Here is a 22648-nt window from a genome sequence, read left to right as displayed (position 1 = left end):
TATTATTTTTGCAAACGAAGAAAAGAGTAGAAAGAACTTTTTATATTGGGCCTTAAAAGAGAAAGTTTGGAAGGAAAAGGAGAAGTGACTTTCCATGCAGTCACTTGTGTCCTCAAGACATTGCTCATTAGCCACCTAGTAACCAGGTGAAATCATTGTTTCCCTGTCTGTCTTAAGAACTTCAAGTACTACCAGCCAAGTTGGGGTATGAGTACATAGCCCATCAATCCCCAGGGCACACAGAGTCTCCAAGGAACCTCTGGATACTAATATCAAACAAATGAAGATTAAAGTAAGAATCCCATTTTTGACATGCTATATTTACAAAGACTTAAGAGATTAAGAAAACCCTCTCTGCTTGCCTCTCTGCCTACTTGTGATCTCTCTCTCTCTGTCAATAAATAAAATATTTAAAAAAGAAAGAGAGATTAAGAAAACCCAGTATTGCTCATAATGTTCCAAATCACCCTCAAGCACACTGGAGTAAGAATATGAAATGGCACAGGGGCGCCTCAGTGGCTCAGTTGATTAAGCATCCAACTCTTGATTTCAGCTCAGGTCCTGATCTCTGAGTTGTGAGATGGAGCCACACATCAAGCTCTGGGCTGAGTGTGAAGCCTACTTAAGATTCTCTTTCTCCCTCTGTCTCTGCCCCTCCCCCTTCCCTCTCTAAAAAAAGGGGGGGGGTATAAAATGGCACAACATATCTGGGAATAACTTGACCATATATCTCAAATTTTTAAATGGGCATACCCTTTAACCCAGAAATTCTTACCTCCAAGAATTTATCCCAAGAAAGCTTTTCAGATAAGATGAAATATTAATTACAAAAGTGAAAACATTGGAAACAACATAAATGCCCATTCAAAAGGGAATCATTTATATAATGGTACATGCAAATTACAAAATACTATGCAGAACTATAATCATAAGTGGAATGTGACCAAAATTTCATAGAAATATGTGTAAATAGATGTCTATAAAATATTGTTTCATGAACAAATTTATCAAACAGCTTTCTTGATAAGTACACACTTATATGTACACACAAATACATATTACACACACAAGCATATAGGCATAAATATACTTGTGTAATGGCAGTGTGCATTCATACTAAGAAAAAATATGTAGCACATATCAAAATGCAACAGTGGTTAAAGTGACCTTTGTATACCTCCTTATGCACAGAATATTTGGCTGTGAGCATACTGTAACATTAGTAAAAAGAAAAGCAAAACTATTAAAAAAAATGAGCCATAGGACCTCATTCCTAGCATTAGCTTCAAACTCATCTCTATTCCTGATTCAATTAGTTCATGTTTCAGTCTATAATTACAAAGCCACATCAATACTAACAGCCTCAACAGAATGAAATAATTCAGCTGAATTAAATAAACTTAATAAGAAAGTAATGGATGTCTTGTCCTTGTTTTTTTAATTGGAAACTTGTGATATGATTTTTGAACTATTATCTAGAGTTAAGTAAAATTACTCATGAAAAGAGATTTCAAATTTTCTGACTTTGCCCATTTTAATCACTATCAGTCTCATTTTTAATTTTAGATTTGGTTTTGTACACTCATATCAAAAAGGCTCCATCAGTTCTTTCCACTTAGTCTTAAAATAACATGGTGGTGTAGTCGCCTAGTTTACATTTCATGTTGACCACACAGTAAACAGGTAACCTCTCATGCAAGCAAAACCGAAAGTTCACCTCTACATTTATAAACCTTTTCTTAGGAGCTAAACTCAGTCACATTCTGAAGCCCATGAATTAAAGTAAGGAGACAGTACGAATGGATCAAAATATGAGTTAGAAAGGCACATACACACTAAGAAAGTAAACTGTATCTTCACCTGACTTTTTATCTTCTTAGCCTCTGTGACAACATGGAACTTTTTGTTTAACTGTATATGAAAGAAAACCTGGAAATTGTTAACATTTCTGATGAGGCATTTGTCTTTCATTTAATACACACCGTTCAGTCAGATTTCAGATAGTTTGCCTAGAGCACAAAATCACTAAAACTGACATTCTTAACAAAACATGTAAGTCTTCTTTCCCTAAGATAAAGAAAAATAACATGTTTTCAGAATCCTCTTGTAAAAACCAGCATCTACAAAGTCCTTTCAGTCTTTGTAATTGGAGCATTTAATTTTTCTCCAATTAGTCATTAATACCCTAAATACAAAAATACATGAGAGATTTCATACACTGTTTTATCTCTGCATTCGTTAATTCCTATTGGTCCAGAGTTTCATCAGAATTAGGTCATCTTCACTTTGATATGAATACATTGAAAGTAAGTACTGGAAAAAGCTTGTAATGCCAGTGGTTCTCAAGCTTTTTATTGTGCATGAAATTTGGAGAGTTTCTTCTAATTGCAGATTGCCCTATCCCCAGAAGGTCTGACTCAGCAGACTAGTTGAGGACCCAGAAATCTGCACGTTGGTAAGTTCCCCAGATGATTCTGATATAGTTGGTATAGAGACCACATCTGATGAACACTCCTGTGAGTTTATTCTTCCAAAGACTAAAGAAACAGACCACGAAGAAATAAGTGAGTCTCAATAGCAAAAATGGGTTCAGTTATTTCTTCTTTATTTTCAAACCCTATGTCAGCTCCCTCTATTCACAATAACCTCTGGATCTGCCACTTGGTGTTCCTGATCATCATACCAGAGGATACCGTTTGGACCATGAACCTCAAATATGGGCTGCATAAACGGGGCATAATATGTCTGAAGGCTAGGGAGATGCAGAGACCAGTGACCTAAGACAGACTACATTGCATTTGGAAGAGGTGAGGCTCACAGTTACCCTTTCTTGTGCCTTCCAGCTTGCAGGTGTGTCAGCATGAACTCAATTTGCCAGCATTCAGCTAACAATGATTACACAACACATTCCTAGATTCACTGCAGTCAGGGGCTTCTCTTTCCCTACACCAAGAACAGAATTCTTCATCTCCTCTTCAGTTTCTTCCATTTTGTTTTTTCCCTACCATGTATTTGGTAAAACGGGATAAATGCCATATATTAATTAAAGCTTAAGAAAGCTAAAAATGTCACAAATGTGCAACCAAGAGAGTAAAAGAAGGAAGAAAACTCATGAGGATAAAAGAGAGAGAAAACAGCAATTCCCTTCCTCCGTGTCTGCCCATATGGGCCACTGCTTGTTGAAAGGGTAAGACAAACTCCACGATGAATTTCATTCTCAGAATGTACCAGTTTACTTTATAATTCTGATGTACTAATTTATCTCCTTCAACTCATTTTTGTCCTCCCCACTCTTCCTGTCAGGCACGCACAGTAGATCACTCTTAAAAGTCACACAGACATGTTCATTGCTATAACATTTTCAGATAGTTGTGGATATTCTTCTTTAATACAACACCAAACTTCATTAAGTGGTCATTTCTTAAAGGGTAGTCATGATTTTTAATCTGAAACCAATGATATCAGTGAACTCTCCACACTCTGTTGCATTAAAACCAACTAATCTATCTGCAGTTTGAAGGGATGTATTACATATGCTTGATGCTGTACTTTTTTTTTTTTTTTAGCAATGATTCACTGGGAGTTAAATATATCTTCAAGATATTAACACATTTTGTTATTTTATATCAAAGAAAACCCACCATCACAATAGTTAATATCACTATCCAACTCATTAGAAAAATCTGTAGGTATTTGGAAAGTATCCAGCTCATAGATATAAATTTTCCAAAACTCGAAGTTTACTTGCAAACTTGAATTTATCATCATCAACAAGTACTATCAGTTGTTTTCCTTGAGGTGAAAAGCTTACTTTATTCTTTTTTTTTGAAAAAAAGTATCTGCCAAATGCCTGAGTGCCCTGAAACTGAAACATAGTTTATCTCACAGTTGTTATTTCAAGTAAATATAATGTTCCATAGCAACTCAATCACAAATTCTAGTCCCTGGAGACAACCATATTTTTGAGTATGCAGCAGAAGTACTAGATATACTTCCCATTTCATCACACAGAATATTAAAAAGGCACATGCTCAAGAGTCAGGACTTAATAAAACTCATATTTTTTACAGCTTTAAGTGAAATTGGCATCCCCTTGTCACTCCCTCATGAGGGAGGACCAGGAAGTATGTAGTAGCTCCTAGTAGAATTTGGTGTCACTGCTCGATTCACACTAAAACATCAGCAGTTTTACACATGACTGATTTTCCCCCACCAGTGTGAGCAACAGCACAGTGGGGCAGAAAAAAGCAAATTAAGTCTTAGTCTTAGTATTACCACAAGAATAGCTTTGACCTTCTATATTCTCCAAAAGGATTTTGCAAAACCCCAAGAAACTGCAAAGCACACACTGAGAACCACTGTTTTAGGCATATAAAACATATCAAATAAACAAAATAGTCAAGAATTTCTGCTCTTATTCCAGTGGGAGGAGGCAGACAATACACAATAAACATATATTCAGCATATGAGAAGCTAGGTGCTAAAACTGAGCAATGATCTTACTGTAATAATAAAAACCTATCTACACACATTTGAAAAAAATAATAATTATTAAATGTTACCAAACATTTAAATTACACCAAGTCTCTGCAATCTCTTTCAGAAGACATGAATAGAAGAAATATTTCCTCACTTTTTTTATGAGGCCAACATCACACTAATACCAAAACCAAAGACTTCACAAGAAAATAACAGACCAATATCTCTTATAAGTATAAAAGTTCTAAGCAATATATTAACAAATAAAAGCCACAAATGTCTAAAAACAATTGTACTCCTCAACCAAGGGGAATTTACCATAGGTATGCAAAGCTGGTTCAAAATTCTAAAATCAGCTAATGAAATCCATCACATTACCAGTCTAAAAAGAAAAATCATATGATCTCATCAAAAGATGAAGTAAAAAGCATTTGACAATTCCAACACCCACTCATTACAAATACTCAGTAAACTAAAAATACAAGGGAATGTCCTCAACATTATTTAAAAAAATCTTAAAAAAAAAAACCCTACAGCTAACATCATATATAAAGTGAGAAAATAGAAAATTTCCCATTACAATCAGGACCAAGGCAAGAATGTCTCCTGTCACCACTCCTTTTCAGCATTGTCCTCTGTTTCCTAGCTAATATAATAAGACAAAAAGGGAAGTAAAAGGCATATAGGTTGGAAAGGAAAAACAAAACTGTCTTTATTCACAAATGATATGATTATCTATGTGGGAAATGAAAAAGAATCAACAAAAAAACCTCCTGGAACTTAGAAGCAATTATAGCAAAGTTGCAGGATACATGGTTAATATACAAAATTCACTCACTTTCCTCTGTGCCAGCAATGAACAAATGGAACTGAAATTAAAAAAAAAAAACACAATACCATTTATATTAGCACCTCCAAAAATGAAATACTTAGTTATAAATCTAACAAAATATGTACAACAGGAGGAAAGCCACAAAACTCTGATAAAAATATACCAAAAAAGACTAAATAAGTGGAGAGAGGTAGTCCACATTAATGGATAGGAAGACTTGGTAATGTCAAGATGCTAGTTCTTCCCAACCTGGTTTAACACAACTTTAATCAAAATTCTAGCAAGTTCTTTTGTGGGTATCAACAAAATGATAAGTTTATATGGAGAATGAAAAGACTCAGAATTGCCAAAACAGTACTAAAAAATAAGAAAAAAGTCAGAAGACTGACACTACTTGATTTCAAGGCTTATTATAAAGCCATAATCAAAACAATATGGATTTGGTTAAAGAACAAATAGATAAATGAAATACAACAGAGAGCCCAGAAACAGACTCACACAAATATAGTTCAACTAAGCTTTGACAAAGGAGCAAAGGCTATGCTATACATTGGAGAAAGGATAGTCTTTCTAACAGTGCTGGGAACAACTGGACATCCACATGTAAAAAGACAAAAATAATCATCATCATCATCTAGACACAGACTTTACATCCTTCAGAAGAATTAGCTCAAAATGGATCAGACCCAAATATAAAATACAAAACCATAAAGTGCCTAGAATTAACATAGGGGAAAATTTCTAGGTGACACCACCGATGGGGATGACTTTTTAAGATGTAACACCAAAGGTATGATTCATGAAAAAAATAATTGACAATCCAGACATCATTAAAATTAAAAACTTTTCCTCTGTGAATGACAAGAGAAGAAGACAAGCCACAATCCAGGAAGTATTTCCCTAAGAATTATATGACACATGTGATTAAAAAAAAAAAAAAAAAACCATTGTCCAAAAGGTACAAAGTAAAACTCAACAATACAAAAGTCAACAATGAAATTAAAAAATGGGCAGAACTGAACAGACCCCCCACCAAAGAAGATATACTCATGGCAGATAAGCATATGAAAAGGTATTCAAATCTAGTGTCATTAGGCAGCTGCAAATTAAAACAATGAGATACTACACACCTATCAGAAAGGACAAAATCCAAAATACTCAGAGTGCCAAAAGCTGGCAGGATGGCGAATAATCAGAAACTCTCACTGATTGCTGGTGGGAATGCAAACTGATACAGCCACTTTTGGAAACAGTTGGCATATTCTTCCCATAAATGTTCTTACCATGCCAATTCAAGGATCGTGTTCCTTAGAACTTACCTAAATGAGCTGAAAATTTATCCATAACAAAACCTGCACCTAGAAGTTCATAGCAGCTGTATTCATAAATGACAAAAGTTGGAAGCAATCAAGATGTCCTTCAGTAAGTAAATGGATAAAGGCATCCAAACAATGGAATATTCTCAACCTAAAAAAGAAATGAGCATGATCTGGCCCCTCCCTCCTCTTGTATTCTGTCTCATCCCAGCTTCCCCATTCTGGACCTCTGCCCAACCACAGCCACCTCTCTGCGCCTTCCCAGAAAGCCACACCTACTTTCCACCTTGACACCTTTTCACAACTTTCTTCCTCTGCCTAAAACCCACTTCATCAGGCTGCCTCCTGCTGTCACTCACTCCTAAGCTTCAGGTCTCTCATGGCCATCCAGTCTAAGTGTTCCCTTTCCCACCCTCTATCATTACCTATCTACCCCATTACTCCACTTTATCTACCCTATGGCACTACCTGCTCCTCCATGTCCCATTTTATGTATTAGTTTACTAGTCTCCCACATTCATACCAGAGCTTTGTGAAGGCAGTCTATCTGTTTTGTTCACTTGGGTTTCCCCAGTGTCTCCCAACAATGCCTAGCACTTGGTAAGCACTCAATAAGTTTAGTGGTATAAGTAAAAAATATTTTCTTCACTAGATCTTCGTTTCTAAAGACCACCAGACTGTGTAGTATTAATTCCCCTATTGTATTATCTTCCCAGCTATTAGAATATATCTAATCATCAGCAACTTAGAGTATAAAAATATCATACAATTGCTTTTCTTTTTCATCATCATATACCAGGGTATCTCAATATTAACACTCTGGACACTTGCGCCAGAAAAATATTGGTTGTGGGGTTTGTCCTTACATGTAGGATGTTTAAGAGTTTCATGGCCTGCACTGACTAGATGCTAACAGCAACTACCATCCCAGTTGCAACAACCAAAAATGTCTCTCCACATTGCCATGACTCAGCACCACCACAGTGGTGCATCCCTGGTATATACAATCCTAAAATACCTATAGCACTGTTAAGAAGATTCACAAATTTGAGACTAAAAGCGTCTGCATTATCAACATCTCTGGGCTACATTATAAAAATAAGTAATTTTTTCTGGCTTCCTGGGCTTTAGCAATGTCCCACAATGATTTCATTAGATTATAAGTAAAAAGTCCACCACATTTTTATAAAATTATTAGGCAGAGTTTAAAGTTCCTTTCAAACAAAGCGGAATTTTTAAAGCTCCCTTTGTTGTGTAGTTTCAACTCAGACACAATGAACAACAATTATAAAATACTTTGAGTTTGCATGTCTGTTCTCCATCAGACTATATGATGCTACAGAAAATGTATGGGCAGCATGTTTTCATCTTTTGGAACAGATATTAGTTTGTCCCTAGATTGCCATGACAACATTCTATCCATATAAAACTCCAAAAACTGAGAGAATAATAAATCACTTGTCACTTGTTCAGTAGCACTGAAGACTGACCCTCTTGGGCATCTATCTCTCTACAAACCATTAAAAGAAAATATATATGCCACCCTGGGTTACTCAGATAGATGCCTAAAAATATCACAGTGATACCAAACACTATGTCAATATCCAGACCAAAAAAACCTTGGAATGTTGGTGTTTTTTCATGATTCAGAACCAAAAGGATTTATTATGTCATATTTGTTGAGAGCCTATTAATATATACTTAATTTCCCACAAAAAGATGTTTTATTCTTTCTCAAAACAACTATTATTTCAAAATTAAAATCACCAACATCTAGGCGAAGATAATTTTTCACCATACAACCATACTTTTTAAACTTCCTGGGCTGAAACTTCCCCGGGATTTGAGGATAATTAAAACATTATTTAGTGTCTTCTGTTTGACCTCAATGTGTTAAAAGGCAGCATGACAGAACTGTGCTCTTCAGGACTTCTCAGGGTAAAGAATTCATGAAGGATCAGCATGTCATCGGTACTCTAACTACATACAAGGCACAAGATTTTAAGGGTGGCTAAGAGGTGGCTAGAAAGCCACTAGTGAAAATGGACAGAAGATGAAGGAAAAACCACAACCATGATCAATGGAATCTCGGAGATGCATAAAATTGAACGAAGAGTAAAAATCAGAATTTTATTAAGTGATTTTAATAACATACCAAAATAAAAGCAAACTTTTCTGAATTGTGTTTTTTGTCAACTTTTGTTACTTTGTTAAGTTTTTGTTTTTCTCTTGTGTTTCTGTGATTTCAGTTCCTGCCGTCTCATCCTCACCACTCAACCCATAAAAGTAGATTAATAATAGCCATCTTTTTTGGATATTTAAATTCCATTGACTTAAGGCAATGAGTTAAGTCTAAAGCAGAGATTGAAAGAAGTGGAGGTATTTTTGAACATAACACAACTGGTTAAGATATTGTTTTAACAGCTTCCGTTTAATAAGAACATTTACATAAAAATCAATCATTACAGTCCCTCTTCAAACACTAGAAAAAAAAAAAAATCAACCCAGGTTCCAGATTCCTGAATGGCAGCAATAGGCTGGAGCAAAAGCAACCACAAGTTCCCTTCCCTCCCTGCAGTCATCACTATTCCCTGTTACCCCCAGACCAAAACTAAATGGCAATTTTTTTTTTTTTTTCCAACACTAGTGGGTTAAGCCGCTGCCTTTGGCTGGGGTCATGATCTCAGGGTCCTGGGATCGAGTCCCGCATCGGGCTCTCTGCTCAGCAGGGAGCCTGCTTCCTTCTCTCTCTCTCTCTCTCTCTCTCTCTCTCTGCCTGCCTCTCAGTGTACTGGTAATTTCTCTCTGTCAAATAAATAAATAAAATCTTTAAAAAAAAAATATGGGTATGTAATTTACATAAAATTCATTTTACTGATTTTTGAGACTTAGAAATCTCTGTGGCCCTTTAAATTTTCAGCACATAATCTTGAGGTTTTGCCAAGGCCCTGTTGGCTTTTATAAAGCTTTCTTTAATAGTAATCTGTCTGTTGGGGTCCGTGATCAAAGGAATGAAACCAACGCAAAGCGAAAGTCAAGCAAAGCGAAAGTCAAGCAAAGCTTTACTTCACACCAAGCATCGAAAATCAAACCAACCAGTTGGGGCCCTCTCATACAAAGAGGTGACGAGGACCAGGACACGGACCCTGGCGGTTCCCCTCACCGAGCGAGGCGGTTCCCCTCACCCGGGAAGGCAGTTCCCCTCACCCCGCGAGGCGGTTCCCCTCACCCGGCGAGGCGAGAGGAGGCCAGGCTGCTACCCCCTACCCATTGAGGTGAGGCCAGGCCAGGCCGCTCCCCTTACCTGGCGAGGTGAGACCAGGCCAGGCCAGGCCAGGCTGCTCCCCTTACCCAGCGAGGGGAGGCCAGGCCAGACCACTCCCCTTACCTGGTGAGGCCAGGCCGCTCCCATTACCCAGCGAGGCGAGGCCGCTCCCTGTTGAGGCCCATGACACTCCCAATGACCCTGACAATCCCAACAACCCCAACGACCCCAATGCTACCACTACTACCCAGACGACTATCACTACTTCCCTGCCTTGCAGACTAATCTTTATAGAGGTGGTTGAGCCCCGCCCACACACATGGCCAATGAGACTGCAACAAACAGGGAAAACTGCAGTCACCCGCCCTCAGCAATACCGGTGGCCAATTAAATTCCAACTTACCACAGCAAATATATGCGTGCCCCACTGATTGGATGTCTCCAACCGACCTGCCCCGCCCCCAGATCTGGGGCCTGCAAGCAAGTTACTCCAGGAGGGTCAGGGTCAACCCAAGCCCACAAGGAAATGGCTCCCTCTGGCGGATGGGGCCCTTTTAATTCCATACTTCTAACTTCTATTTGATTTTATTTTCGAAGTTTGCTTATTTTTAGTAATCTCTACACCCAAGGTGGGACTTCAAGTCAGCACCCTGAGATCAAGTCGCATGGTCCCCTGACTGAGCCCGGAGAGTTTAAAATGTTTTAAAATGGCACATGGTCTTAAAGTATTAGAGTGAAAAAGTCCCCAGATGAGAAGAGAAAAAGCTTAAAGAAATAGCACGAAGAAAATTGGAGCCTATTTACTTAACATCTGTTTTTCCAAGGCATTAACAATTACATTAATTCTAACATAAAGTTTACATTTTTTTTTCGGATGGGTCTGTCATTTTACTTTATCAACCTGTGTGAGTTCTGTCCATACCAAGATCATTTAGCAGATCACTGAAATCAAAGCCATAGTGTGGCCTTACTCCACATACATTGTTCAACTTTCATTAGTACTTTGTGCTCTAAGTCCTCTCAAGGATTATAGATGGGCTGCAGTCTCTAGAAACACCTTACAGATTGATCTTGAATTAATTTTTTTCTACCTTCTTTGCATTTGTTAGTTTTTAAATTTCTGAAATGTTTAGAAAATAGGACTGAAGAGATTGATTGACATGAACCACATTTGAGGGCAAACCTGGAATTCTGAGCAGAAAAGATCCAATACTATATGACAATATGGAATATACATATATTTTAGCAAACAATAGCACCCCCTCCAAACAAATACCTTGACTTATTTGTTTTGAAACCAAGGAATTTTCTTGAAGTTAGCATTAGTTGGCTTGATTTACTGTTAAGAGAGGAGCAAAAATGGGATGTGGGGGTTTACCCTTTAGTTATTTTTTCTCTAGTGTTAGGAATAAATAAAACCACTGTAGATGTAATAGATCTACCACAGTAGATGCTGTGGTTGCAGCAGTAGTGGCAGAAATACCAGTCAGCATTTATTTGGCTCTGATTATGCACTGACACTGTGCTAAGTGCCGACAAAAATTACCTCTGTGAATTCTTTTCACCTCTCTGTGAGGTAAGTACTATTATTCTTTTGAAAGATTTATTTATTTATTTAAGAGAGAACAAGAATAAGACAGAGAGACAGAGAGAAAGCCAAAGAGCATGCACCCATAAGCAGCGGTAGGGGCAGGGGGGTGCAGAGAATATCAAGCAGATTCCTTGCTGAGTGCAGACCTGGATGTGGGGCTTACCCCAGGACCCTGAGATAGTGACCTGAGTCAAAAACAAAAAGCCAGAGACTCAACCAACTAAGCCACCCAAACATCCCAAAGTACTAATATTTTTAACCTAATTTAATGTGTGAGGAAACCAAGGCTCAGAGCTTTGGCTGCATTCCCTGCCTATGAGCCATCCTGTATCTGCGTAGGTGTGTAGTAGGTGTTTATAGGTGTATTGAGGAGGATTAGCTCTGAGGGGTTTCAAAACAGCAAAGAATAAACATTGGGCACTTCTTAATCTTATTTATTTAGTTGTTTTTTTCCTGAAGTTTGGTGTCTCACTGACCATTCTGGAAAAAGACATCAATCACCCAAAACAATACAAGGAATACAAGATCATCATGAATCAAATGATACTTTGAATATATAAGCCAAAAGAAATTTATTGCCAAAAAATCACTTTATCAAAAAATATTAATAGTTTAAAATAAAATAAAATGACAGGCCAATCTGAAAAAAAGTTCTACAGAAAACTCAGGTACAGAAAGAAGACTAATACTCTTGGAGTTGCCTTAGCTCTTCTGAATACTATTAATTCTTTATAGCACCAAGAGAACCATTAAACAAACATGGTGCATTAGGCGAGACTATAAAACAAAAATTAAAATCTACATTGAGGTCCTTCATCCATTTTGAGTCTATTTTTGTGTGTGGTGTAAGGAAATGGTCCAATTTCATTTTTCTACATGTGGCCGTCCAATTTTCCCAGCACCATTTATTGAAGAGGCTGTCTTTTTTCCATTGGACATTCTTTCCTGCTTTGTCGAAGATTAGTTGACCATAGATTTGAGGGTCTATTTCTGGGCTCTCTATTCTGTTCCATTGATCTATGGGTCTGTTTTTGTGCCAGTACCATGCTGTCTTGATGATGACAGCTTTGTAATAGAGCTTGAAGTCCGGAATTGTGATGCCACCAACGTTGGCTTTCTTTTTCAATATCCCTTTGGCTATTCGAGGTCTTTTCTGGTTCCATATAAATTTTAGCATTATTTGTTCCATTTCTTTGAAAAAGATGGATGGTACTTTGATAGGAATTGCATTAAATGTGTAGATTGCTTTAGGTAGCATAGACATTTTCACAATATTTATTCTTCCAATCCAGGAGCATGGAACATTTTTCCATTTCTTTGTGTCTTCCTCAATTTCTTTCATGAGTACTTTATAGTTTTCTGAGTATAGATTCTGTGTCTCTTTGGTTAGGTTTATTCCTAGGTATCTTATGGTTTGGGGTGCAATTGTAAATGGGATTGACTCCTTAATATCTCTTTCTTCTGTCTTGCTGTTGGTGTAGAGAAATGCAACTGATTTCTGTGCATTGATTTTATATCCTGACACTTTACTGAATTCCTGTATAAGTTCTAGCAGTTTTGGAGTGGAGTCTTTTGGGTTTTCCACATATAGTATCATATCATCTGCGAAGAGTGATAATTTGACTTCTTCTTTGCCAATTTGGATGCCTTTAATTTCCTTTTGTTGTCTGATTGCTGAGGCTAGGACCTCTAGTACTATGTTGAATAGCAGTGGTGATAATGGACATCCCTGCCGTGTTCCTGACCTTAGCGGAAAAGCTTTCAGTTTTTCTCCATTGAGAATGATATTTGCGGTGGGTTTTTCATAGATGGCTTTGCTGATATTGAGGTATGTGCCCTCTATCCCTACACTTTGAAGAGTTTTGATCAGGAAGGGATGCTGTACTTTGTCAAATGCTTTTTCAGCATCTATTGAAAGTATCATATGGTTCTTGTTCTTTCTTTTATTGATGTGTTGTATCACATTGACTGATTTGCGGATGTTGAACCAACCTTGAAGCCCTGGAATAAATCCCACTTGGTCGTGGTGAATAATCTTTTTAATGTACTGTTGAATCCTATTGGCTAGTATTTTGTTGAGTATTTTCGCATCTGTGTTCATCAAGGATATTGGTCTATAGCTCTCTTTTTTGGTGGGATCCTTGTCTGGTTTTGGGATCAAGGTGATGCTGGCCTCATAAAATGAGTTTGGAAGTTTTCCTTCCATTTCTATTTTTTGGAACAGTTTCAGGAGAATAGGAATTAGTTCTTCTTTAAATGTTTGGTAGAATTCCCCCGGGAAGCCATCTGGCCCTGGGCTTTTGTTTGTTTGGAGATTTTTAATGACTGTTTCAATCTCCTTACTGGTTATGGGTCTGTTCAGGCTTTCTATTTCTTCCTGGTTCAGTTGTGGTAGTTTACATGTTTCTAGGAATGCATCCATTTCTTCCAGATTGTCAAATTTATTGCCGTAGAGTTGCTCATAGTATGTGCGAAAGGAATCTATCAAAATCCTTGAGGAGAACACAGGCAGCAACCTCTTCGACCTCTGCCGCAGCAACATCTTCCTAGGAACAACGCAAAAGGCAAGGGAAGCAAGGGAAAAAATGAACTATTGGGATTTCATCAAGATCAAAAGCTTTTGCACAGCAAAGGAAACAGTTAACAAAATCAAAAGACAACTGACAGAATGGGAGAAGATATTTGCAAACGACATATCAGATAAAGGACTAGTGTCCAGAATCTATAAAGAACTTAGCAAACTCAACACCCAAAGAACAAATAATCCAATCAAGAAATGGGCAGAGGACATGAACAGACATTTCTGCAAAGAAGACATCCAGATGGCCAACAGACACATGAAAAAGTGCTCCATATCACTCGGCATCAGGGAAATACAAATCAAAACCACAATGAGATATCACCTCACACCAGTCAGAATGGCTAAAATCAACAAGTCAGGAAATGACAGATGCTGGCGAGGATGTGGAGAAAGGGGAACCCTCCTACACTGTTGGTGGGAATGCAAGCTGGTGCAGCCACTCTGGAAAACAGCATGGAGGTTCCTCAGAATGTTGAAAATAGAACTGCCCTATGACCCAGCAATTGCACTATTGGGTATTTACCCTAAAGATACAAATGTAGTGATCCAAAGGGGCACATGCACCCGAATGTTTATAGCAGCAATGTCCACAATAGCCAAACTATGGAAAGAACCTAGATGTCCATCAACAGATGAATGGATCACGAAGATGTGGTATATATACACAATGGAATACTATGCAGCCATCAAAAGAAATGAAATCTTGCCATTTGCGACAACATGGATGGAACTAGAGCGTATCATGCTTAGCGAAATAAGTCAAGCAGAGAAAGACAACTATCATATGATCTCCCTGATATGAGGAAGTGGTGATGCAACATGGAGGCTTAAGTGGGTAGGAGAAGAATAAATGAAACAAGATGGGATTGGGAGGGAGACAAACCATAAGTGACTCTTAATCTCACAAAACAAACTGAGGGTTGCTGGGGGGAGGGGGTTTGGGAGAAGGGGGTGGGATTATGGACATTGGGGAGGGTATGTGCTTTGGTGAGTGCTGTGAAGTGTGTAAACCTGGTGATTCACAGACCTGTACCCCTGGGGATAAAAATATATGTTTATAAAAAATAAAAAGTTAAAAAAAAACATTTATTATGATCTACATAGATGAATGAAACTTTTATTTTATTAAATTATTTTGACAAAAAATCTGTTATTTTTAAAAATGTATTTCCTTTGAAGGGTTAATTTAGAACGTTCAGAGAGGATCTAGGAGTGCGGTATTATGCAGTTTTTAAGTAGGTATGAAATGGTTATTTATATGATTGTTTCTTTAAGGCTTATGTATATTGTCCATTATATGCTATAAAATATTTTGAAAGTAAATTTAAGGTATGTTTTACATAGTTTATATTTTGGAAAAAATTATTGAAATGACTTATGAAATTCAGTATACTCTCAACATTAATTTATTCTGAAATTTACCAATTGTCTATTGAACCTATTATATGGCAGATATTACTTCAGACTACACTGGTAAATGAAATACTTGGCTTTGTAGAACTTTTATTTTCATGGGTGAGACAATTAAAAGCTATAAACCTTAATAAAAATTGCATAGTGCATTCAAAATTGATGAGTATAATGAGGAAAAAGAAAAATTCAATCAGGGTGAGAAAAATCAAGGTTGCTAGGCAGGGGATGGGGAGTTAAAATTTTTAATAGGAAGATCAGGGTAGTTACAATGAACCTGACAATTGAACAAAGGTATGGAAAGGTGATGAATTTGCCCAGAACTATCAGCAATAAGGTCACTCCAGACAAAGGAATTGGCTATCTTGAAGGCCATAAGGTTGGATCATGCCTAGCATATCTGAGGAATAGCAAGGAGGCCACTGTGAGTGACTGAAGAGTAGCAGGGAAAGAGGTCACAGAGGTTAAATGGGTGGCTAGATCATGTAAAAGCTTAGAAGTCATTGTAAAACTCTGGCTTTTATATTTGGAAACTTACTGTGTGATAGAATTTCTGCTAATAACTGAGAGTTCAAATGTCCATAAAATTTCAAGGATTCTTATTCTAGTAAGAGAATAAAGAAAAAGAGTTCATATTTTCACATGGTGTAACAAATGCTCGGAGATCCAAGTGTAGGAAGCTATGGGAGCACAGAAAAAGGCACTAAAATCTCACCAATATATTTGGTAACTGTGACTATATATAAATTTGTATTTTCTAGATTTTTTTATAGTCATGGAATCACACAGTATATACTATTCATTGCCTGGCTTTTCTTTTCTCAGCATCATTATTTTGAGAATCTCCAACTGTAAATAGTTCATTTTGATGTTGAATAGTAATCTCTTTAATGAATAGATCATAATTTGTCTTTGCTCTATTGATGGACATTGATGAACATTTCCATTGTTTTCAATTCTTAAAAATAAAGCTGCTATGAAATTCAAAAAAAAAATTAAAATCTATTCCTTTATGTATTACAAGTCATAATATTTGTAAAAGAGCTCAAAGTCAGATGATAATAATGAACATTTCATTACATTCTGAATTAATAACAAAAAAGGGTATTTCAAATATCTCAGAATTTTGGGTGGCATTTAATAAGATAAAAGCATGTTTCCGGTGTTGGTGATCGATATGGGATAAAATGAATTTCCAAGGGCTTTTCATAAGCTTATAGGAACACACTTGTGAAATTTTTTTCTCAATAAAATGCCAGCTCAATTAACTTATTTTTAATATTGCACAAATATTTATTCAGAGATGCCAGGAGACTACTGTGGCTCTAATATAATACTTCATATTGTGCTGCTCAGGAATTCACAGTGATATCAGATAACTTAAAAAACACAGCACAGTGAAAGAAAAGGCTAAGCAGGAAGTACAAAGCACATTATATAGATAATATTCTCAAGCACAAATTTTTCTCTGGTACAGGAAACTGGTCATTTCCCCAATTTAAGGTGCAGAACACTATTCCTGTTTAAGTTGTTATTTGAGAATTCAGTTCCCATGAAAAGGAAATGTAACAGCGAGGGAAGGAAAAGTATTTAATGCTGGAAAACAACCCAGAGAAATGACTGAGGATCCCAACACGAGGATTTGTCTCTGCCTGGCATCCAGACCTCTTTTTTTTTTTCCCCACACTCTGTTCAAGCTCACTATATAATCCCACAAGGTCGAGAAGAAAGGTTTTTTAAAATTTGCCTCATGATACATGTATGCTTGAACTAATTTAAAGAACTTTTTTTATTTAGAAATTTCTGTATCTATTTTAACTTTTCTTCAGAACTCCTAAAATTGTCCATTCCTATTCTTAAGATACATATGACTTTTCTACCAACATCCTTTTGCCCTTCTGACTTACCAATACCCCCTTCTCTCCTTTCTTCATGTCTAGATACTCACCATACCATCCACTTCTCAGTCTATAGTTCTGTTTCCTTTCCATTTTCATTCTATCTGAACTCTATTTCTAAAAGGAACTAATGTATAGTAATGTTAACAGTTAGTTTGGGGCTAGTACAGATCAGTGGAACAGAAGAGAGTCCAGAAAACACTCTGAGTAGAAGGGAATTCTGTATTTGAAACCAGTGGCACTTTATTTTTTTAATTAATTTATTTATTATAGAGAAAGAGAGCACTTGCAAGCATGCATAGGGGAGAGGACAGAAGGGGAGAGGGAGGATGAGAGAGAGAATCCTCAAGTTGACTCAATGCTGGCCCACAGCGCCACGTGGAGCCCAATCTTACAACCTTGAGATCATGACCTGAGCCAAAATCAAGAGTCTGAGGCATAACCAACTGACCCACCCAGATGCCCTGTGAAGCACGTAGTACTTTAAATCAGTGGGGAAGGAATGCACAGGTGTTGAGACAACAGTCAGTTCAGTTTGCAGACTTTGTCAACAGAAAAAAAAAAGAACATGAAGTGGTTTAAAGTTTGAATTCTAGAGCCAGTCTGCCTGGATTCAAACCCCAGGTCTACCAAATGCTAGATATAAGACATCTCACCAGTAAATTTACTTCCCTGATGCTGTCCCAACATCTGTAAAATGAGAATTAATATGGTATTTCTTCTTATAGCCTTCAGGCAAAGGTTAAATAAATTAATATTTGTGAAGCAACTATTACATCAAAAACCAATATATCATTGTTAGCTATAACTACTATTTTTTCCTATTTTATTTTATATCACCAAATATACTTGCCAGATGTTATTCTCATTAAATGACAGTACATTTAATCTCTGAAAGACCTTCAGGAAGAATCAGTCTTTTATACAACATGTGATAATCAATGCACTAACAAAAGGATTAGTATCATATATGCATAAATATGTAAAATATCTTGGTATTTAAGCCATTTATAATTTTTATTCATAATTTGCTTTATAAGTACACATTAACAATCTTTAAAAAGGCAAATATCTGAAATATTTTGCTTATGCACTCAAGAAATATGAGAAAAAAAAACTGAAAATATGGGATAACAATTATTATCAATAATCTCATTATATTTCAAGAACCAACAGGAAAATGAAATAGGAAATATCATAAATGGTCTGTATACTTCATGAACCAAGTAGGAGCCAGGAAAATACTATTAATGTGTTCATTTCCATGGATATTAGCTTGCAGCTCCATCAACAGCTGAATATTCATGAAGCAAGTTGGATGCAGGTAAATGAGAAAACTTCCCTTACAGGAAAATTATAACAACAATTATAACAACAACAAAAATTTATGCATTTTTTTCTGGCCTGGGTTATGTAAAATAACAAAGAAAAAGCTAATGTTCATTCAAAACTTTATGAATTTTGTTATATATCCACAAAGATGCAATAGATTTGCTTACTGCTCCAAAACAGCAAATACCCTCTAATACCAGTACTTTCATTGTTTCAGAACACTTAAATCATCCTAGATCCTCAAGAAGCAGCCTTAATGGGATATAAATGAAATTGTCCCTAGGCTGAGTGCACATTACTAACATGGGTTAGGGCAATTATTTGCAGAGCTTAGAGCTTGAAAATGCAAACAATATAAAGAACAAACTAAACAGTAAACTAAAATCTAATCAGAACTACACCCAATATTTGGGGGTTTGTCTGGAAGTCCTAAGTGCCCCCAGCAAGAAGACTTCAGGCAGCAATGATAATATTCAGGGAGATGGGAGCATGTGTCCCACTGTCATTGGTCTGAAACTTATACGAATATACAGATGCTCCTTTACGTGGAGTGGGGAGAAGAGGAGGTGGGAGGAAGGGAAAATGGCACCTACCGGGGAATAATTTTTATTGTCATGGCCTCTTCCAAATGCAATAGGATTTAAATTTGGACCCTAAAGCTGATAAAGAACAGGAATAAAATTCAGAAATGAAGTAGCATGTGACTTTATAGTGCCGAGTCACACTGTAGAAGTGCGTTATCAGCTTGAAACTGAGGAATTAGGTCCAGTTCCCTGGACCTGAGACAGTAAAACTAATTCCAGATCCTGCTTCCCAGGGTGGAAGAGGTGATGCAGTCTGTTTATCGCTTGTTGCTTTGTGTTAAGTTTATGGTCCTGAAACACCCGCCATCTCCCAGTGTACATTTATCACCTTGTTTCGTACTCTATGCCTCTGTCCTCACCATGCCCTCTCCCTGGAATGCCCTCCTCCACTCCAAATTTAGTCAGCTTCTACTCCTCCCTAACAGTGGTTCAGGGTCCTCTTCTGTAGGTAGCCTTGCGTTAATTCTCTAGGTTGGGGTTGGTTCTGCTCTTTTGGTTTCCAGAATGCCCTGTGCACTTTCTCATGATTGTACCGCATGTACTATTTGATTGTATTAAATTTATGCACTCCTCTCCCCGACTAGCTTGAAGCTGATGGGGATAAACACAATATTTTAACCACCTTTATACCCAAACAACAGGCCAATGCTGTGCACAGAGTAGAAATTCAATGTTTCATAAATGAACAATGGACTGAATGCAAGCAAGATTAAGAAATCTCTGAGTCTCCGTTTCTTCACGTGTAAGCAGGGGCCAAAAATAGTACCACTTTATAGAGAAGGAAAAGAGGTAGAGGATGAGAGCAGAGAGGTAAGGAGAGGGGAGAGTATAGGACCATGTTGACCATTATGAGAACTTTGACTTTTACTCCTAGTGCAATGGGGAAGGTTTCGAACTGAGTAGTGACAGGACTTGGCCTATGTTTTAGATGGAGTCTGGTCGCTTTCTGATAATAAAAAATGAGATGCAAGCTCAGAAGCAGGAAGATGAGTGATGAAGCTACTGCATCTCTCATTTGGTGAAATGAATTTTGTACTTCCATAATTAAAATGTTTCTCACACATCCATATGCACACACAAACACACACACACCCCATTTCAATTAATAAACACCGATCCAAGTAATCCCATTTTTTATTTCTCAAAATCATTTAAAATGCCAGTTAAGGAATAGATGCATGACTATTTCTTCTGTTCTCTGTTTTTTTTTTTTTCATTTAAATTTTCCCTTCTGTTCTGTAGACTGAATTAAAGAGCCATCAAAAACTATTACTTATGGGACGCCTGGGTGGCTCAGTTGGTTGGACGACTGCCTTCGGCTCAGGTCATGATCCTGGAGTCCCGGGATTGAGTCCCGCATCAGACTCCCAGCTCCATGGGGAGTCTGCTTCTCTCTCTGACCTTCTCCTCGTTCATGCTCTCTCTCACTGTCTCTCTCTCAAGTAAATAAATAAAATCTTTAAAAAAAAACCTATTACTTATAAATAGTGTCAACAATTGCTTTCTTATGTATCATTTCATTAAGTTAAGAATGAATGAGATGTGGCCATACTGGGTTCTTTCTCATTCCAAAGTGATAGAAAGGAATGATGAACTCCCCGGGTCAAAAGTCCACACTCGCTGGAATATTTGTTCAGAAATAAGAAATGTTATATATATTTTCATATATGGATTGTGACTGTTTAAGAAAAATATTAAACTTTATTTTAATCAATAAGTAAATTGCCTAAATACTAAACTAAAAAATATAAAATAAGAGTATTTCATATAAATTGGCAAGGCCCTTTTCTCAGTGGCAAGAAATATAAACAACTCTGAATTCTCAGTTGACTAAGTAAAGACAGATATAACTGCTTTGATGCCTATTCACTAAATAATTAATTAATAAAAACACATATGAATAAAGGGACATGAAATAATTAGCCATTGCCACATGAACAGAAAAAGAAAGGCAGGTACAGAATAATTAAGATTACTGGTCAAACTTACTATTTCTATCACATACAGAGCAATAACATTTAATTCAATAATTATTTAATAAATAAAGTGTCCATTTTTTCACCAGTTATATAAATTAACTCAATGTTTCCATGATCCTCTAAGTTTAGATATAATCTTAGCTGAATTTTAACAATGGAGAAACTGAGTCTTAAAAAGGTGAAGTAACTTCTCCAAGGTCAAGCAGCCAGGATATGAGGGATCCTGGATTATATTCTTGCTTGACTCAGCACTGGATTATAAGACCCACACTCCCTCACAGGGAAACTAAAATAGTCAGGTCAGGAGACCTCATGCAGAGGCTGAGACAGAAACCAAATTATGTTCAGTTTCTAAATTTGATTTCCAAAGTTCCAAGGCCTGCTTTGGATAAGGATGGCACTCTCTCATATCTTTGAGCACAGAAATCTTCTGTTTAAGGCTACTAGATTTGATTGTAGGGATTTTTTCCTGAAATGAATAAAAAGCACATAATTTGAGTAAGCTCTTATATCTGTAACAGAATATTGCTTACAGAAGAAAATTCTCTGAAAATCCTGTCCTCTTAACCTAATTATAGCATGTAAGTTAAGACCACATTAAAGAGCACAATACAACTGAGTACCTACTTTCAGCTAACAAATTCCAGCAATTACCAGGGGCAGACCAAAGTCTGCCTGGTTAGCATACTACCCACTAGTTTCACCTACAAAATGTAGGAAATGGCCTTTCACCATTTGAGGAATTTAGATACTTAGAGTTTACCTTGTTTTCATCCAAAATTATTGTTTTACTACTACAGAGAGAAATACAGGAGTTTATAAGGGTTTAGGACATAGCATACATGCCAAACCCTGAAACCCTGAATCAGTCTTCAGACATCCAAAACAATGTACTAATGAATTCAAAACAGCATAAAATCTCCTTTGAAGATGACCAATGTAGTTAATAATGATAATTATCCTAAGCATTCATTCTCCAGAAAGCTGTTTCTTTTATGATATTAAATCTAAGTTTTGCCCTGATCAAAGCACCATTAATTAGGGAAATTAATAGGCAAACCACAGACTGGGGAAAAATATCTGTAATATGTAAGTCTGACAAAGTTTCCTTATGTAGAATATACAAATATTTAAATCAATAATAAAAAAAGAAATACTTTACAATTTTTTAACGGGTAAACATTTGAACAGAAAGAAGATACAAAAATGCTGATAAACACTTAAAAGAGCAGCTTGGATCATCTGTTATCAGGAACAATCAAATCAAAATGAAAATAAGATACACTAATACCAGGAACTAAAATAATAAAGACTAGCAATACCAAGTGTTGGGGAGAATGTGGTTTTATCTAGGACTACAAATGACACTCTAAAACTAAGT

At 36.7% G+C, this 22648-nt stretch overlaps 2 protein-coding genes across 6 annotated transcripts in view; one reads left to right on the top strand and one right to left on the bottom strand.

The window, feature by feature from the left end:
- Positions 1–6670, bottom strand: part of LOC309859425 (phosphatidylinositol 3,4,5-trisphosphate-dependent Rac exchanger 2 protein-like) — a 48605-nt gene extending 41935 nt beyond the window's left edge. For all 5 annotated transcript variants that reach the window (XM_082720070.1, XM_082720069.1, XM_082720071.1 and 2 more), the window contains exon 1: positions 6631–6670. In XM_082720070.1, the coding sequence (XP_082576196.1) occupies positions 6631–6655 (25 nt within the window). In that variant the 5' untranslated portion in view covers positions 6656–6670. The remainder of the gene's footprint in view (positions 1–6630) is intronic.
- Positions 1–22648, top strand: part of LOC309859427 (uncharacterized protein) — an 867228-nt gene that overhangs the window by 355467 nt on the left and 489113 nt on the right. The gene's annotated exons all lie outside the window — the stretch shown is intronic.

The sequence above is a fragment of the Mustela nivalis genome, assembly GCF_964662115.1.
Source record: "Mustela nivalis genome assembly, chromosome: 2".
Classification (NCBI taxonomy): domain Eukaryota; kingdom Metazoa; phylum Chordata; class Mammalia; order Carnivora; family Mustelidae; genus Mustela; species Mustela nivalis.
This window is presented reverse-complemented; position numbering and strand designations above follow the sequence as displayed.